General features: G+C 54.2%; 1 protein-coding gene across 1 annotated transcript; it reads right to left on the reverse strand.

Moving 5' to 3' along the window:
* Positions 1 to 213: 213 nt before the first annotated feature.
* Positions 214 to 2,450, reverse strand: LOC138956054 (uncharacterized; the record flags this gene model as incomplete). Its single annotated transcript, XM_070327513.1, is given in 1 exon segment — positions 214 to 2,450. A coding segment is annotated over 1 exon segment (301 nt), but the record flags the coding sequence as incomplete, so codon positions are not given.
* Positions 2,451 to 3,367: the final 917 nt, after the last annotated feature.

Here is a 3,367-nt window from a genome sequence, read left to right on the forward strand (position 1 = left end):
AGTAAGAAATCGCTTTTTCTTAAGAAACCTCAGTTAGAAAGTGTTACCCCTTTCAGGAACCTCAGTTAGAAAGTGGTTTCTTATTTGGGATCCCTCTAAAATGTATTTTCCCCTTGAGGAAAGTGTGTTCCCCTTTAAGGATCCTGTTAGAACGTGTTATTATTTCCCTTACGAATCCCGAACAGAAATTGAAGGCAGGTATGGTCCACCTACCTGTTCGAAACGTGTCTGCCCGGGACTGATCAGCTAGCATGCTATTCCCTCCCTCCTCCTCCTCCTCCTCCTCATCCTCTCCCTGAGTGGGCATACCTTCTCCATCGTAAATGGGCTGCAGCTGTTGTTGCCCTCGTCCCCGCTGAGGCATGTCCGCCTGCATGGCGTAAGCGGTGACGTTGGTGCTGACGTGGCCAGACCTGGATGACGTCACGGCCATGGAAACGAGCAGAGGCTGGGCGACCAGCAGCATCAGCAGCACTAGTACAGCGAGCCATGTGCCCCCCACCGGAACCACCATGGTCCGGAACACATTCACCACCGGGTGCACGAGCGGGCACCTCTCCTCTCTGAGCGCCTCTTGAAGCTGAAGATCCCAGGAAGTTCCACCTAGAAGACTCGCTGTGTATCTCCTATCCGCCTGAGCTAGCGCGGACTCCGGGAAGAGAACCAGGGGTAGACTCCGAAGAATCGACAAACGGGTAGACGGGTGGGTTCCACATGGCAGTCCCCGGCATCGGGGTACCCCTGGGTAGTCGCCGCCACTACTGCTGCTACCCGATCCACACACACACACACACAAGTACAAGGTAGGTTTGAACTGGGTTTTTGCTTGAAACTTTCCAACTTACGCCGCTGCTAATGCGTTCTGTACCATCCACTTAAGTACAGGGTAGGCTTGAACTGGGTTTTGCTTGAAAATAACTATCTATCCACAGGTACTTTTGTACTCGCGTTGTTACTGTTGCGTTCTATACGATCCACGCAAGTGCAGGATAGATTTGAACTGGGCTTAGCTTGAAACTTTCCAACACACGCCGCTGCTAATGCGTTCTATACTATCCACACGAGTACAAGGTACAGATCTGACCTGATTTTACAAGCCACGAAGTATCCACGATGTTTTACACACGCTGTTACAACTGCGTTCTATAGAACATCGTCACGAATTTCAACTCCTCAAGGTCGGTAGCATCCCACAGAAGAACACAAGCCGCTAGCGGTAAACATCCAGTTGTACGTTACTAGCAGTAAACATCCACGATCCACTTCAAGTCGCTAGGAGTAGTAACATCCACACAGGCATCCACAGTGGATCATTTCAAATCTCGCATCCAATGACGCGACACGTAGTTTAAACACACACACCGACAACACAGATCCTTCCGACTAAGGCCTTTTTTGCAAATCGGGGTACATGTATGCCTACCCGACCCTTTTAAACGGGTGGGCAGAAGGCAGGGTACACGTGTGCAGACCTATTTTCCCTGGCACCTCAACAACTGGGGTGAGGGGAGGCGAGAACGGGGTAGCCTCGACGAATACACACACAAACCGGGGTAGGTGGTGTATGTGTATACTGTATACCCCAGAAAGAAAAAAACGGAGACACGATAGCACGGTATAGAAAAGACGACGCCTGAACAGTAGTGGTGTATGTGTGTGAGAGTGTGTGAGAGAGAGAGAGAGAGAGAGTGTGTGTGTGTGTAACGACACGCAGCTTGAAGTACGACGCTGCTTTTCAAGCTTGTCACTGGGACAGAAGCAGTTGTAGTGGTGGCGAAGAACGCAGATCAGACACCACACGTATGGACGCCTCCACGGCTCGAGCCACCATCATGAATGCACACCTCCGTTGCACACACCAACCACTGTATCCACACACAAAATCACAAATCCGTATCCCTCGTACAAGTCGGTGGTAGTATATGACAATTTCTCCACACGTTGGCTAACAAATTCAAACCGAGCGTTGACTGAATTCGAAACACCACCACCAGCACACTGCGAGTCACTGACTAACACTGCAGAATGTAATTCAAACAGTGCACGCTGGGTGCACGGCTTCACAGGGAAAGGAAGAGAATTGAATAGAAACCGATGACAGAAAGAAAAAAATCTCCGGTGACAGTCTTGGTCCGCACGTGTGGGTCACGCGCGCGCTGCAGGTGGAACGACGTCGGAACCTCAACGTGCCAACCCTGATACGTCCTGCAGAAGAGCGTAACGCGTCAGTATTAGGCTTTTCAGAGAACGAGCAACAGCCGGAGTAGGTAATATCCACCCATATCACACGGGCCGAGCTGAGAGGGTGATATACAGGTTGATATACCACGGGTCGTACGCTGCTGCACTGACGGGAAAACGTATCCGTGGAGTATTGAATTGAGCAGAAGCTTGTCGACTGGCCACGGCTTCACTAGACCTAGGAGCGGCGGCAACGGCTCACGGGGGAGAAGAACGTGGAGGGGGGAGGAGGTAGGACGGAGGGGAAGGGGGGGTGGCGGTTTAAAGGGGACTCGGCGCGCCACACGACACAGTGACGGTACGGCACACAGGGGTTTGGGGGACACGGCACTACAGCGCGCTTCCCCTCCTTCCCGTCACTACATTCGCGCTATTCTAACCCGCAGCCGTGCCCCTAATCATTCCCTGATCAGCGCTATTGAAGCCGCCATCTCTCCCCGACAGGGGGCGGGGCGTGCGCGTCACGTGAGAGGGCGACCAATGGGAGAAGGGCAAGACGATAGCTGACCCCGAGAAGGTCGCGCGTCCCGGGAGAGGTGGTTAATGAAATACCAGCAGGGGCCCGAGCCTGAGACGACACAGCGATACAGGCAAGATTAGGTCGCGCTAAGTGGACCCGCGACAACCCCCAGACACCCGTTCTGAGTCTGCCATACAGCAGAGCATCCCCCCACCCAGGCACCCTTTCTGAGTCTGTCATACAGCGGAGCATTCCCCCACCCAGACACCCGTTCTGAGTCTGTCATACAGCGGAGCATCCCCCCACCCAGACACCCTTTCCGAGTCTGCCATACAGCGGAGCATCCCCCCCCCCACCCAGACACCCGTTCCGAGTCTGCCATACAGCGGAGCATCCCCCCACCCAGACACCCGTTCCGAGTCTGCCATACAGCGGAGCATCCCCCCACCCAGACACCCGTTCCGAGTCTGTCATACAGCGGAGCATCCCCCAACCCCCACACCCTTTCCGAGTCTGTCATACAGCGGAGCATCCCCCCACCCAGACACCCGTTCTGAGTCTGTCATACAGCGGAGCATCCCCCCACCCAGACACCCGTTCTGAGTCTGTCATACAGCGGAGCATTCCCCCACCCAGACACCCGTTCCGAGTCTGTCATACAGCGGA

Source organism: Littorina saxatilis, unplaced genomic scaffold (genome assembly GCF_037325665.1).
Source record: "Littorina saxatilis isolate snail1 unplaced genomic scaffold, US_GU_Lsax_2.0 scaffold_1791, whole genome shotgun sequence".
NCBI classification, from domain to species: Eukaryota; Metazoa; Mollusca; class Gastropoda; order Littorinimorpha; family Littorinidae; genus Littorina; species Littorina saxatilis.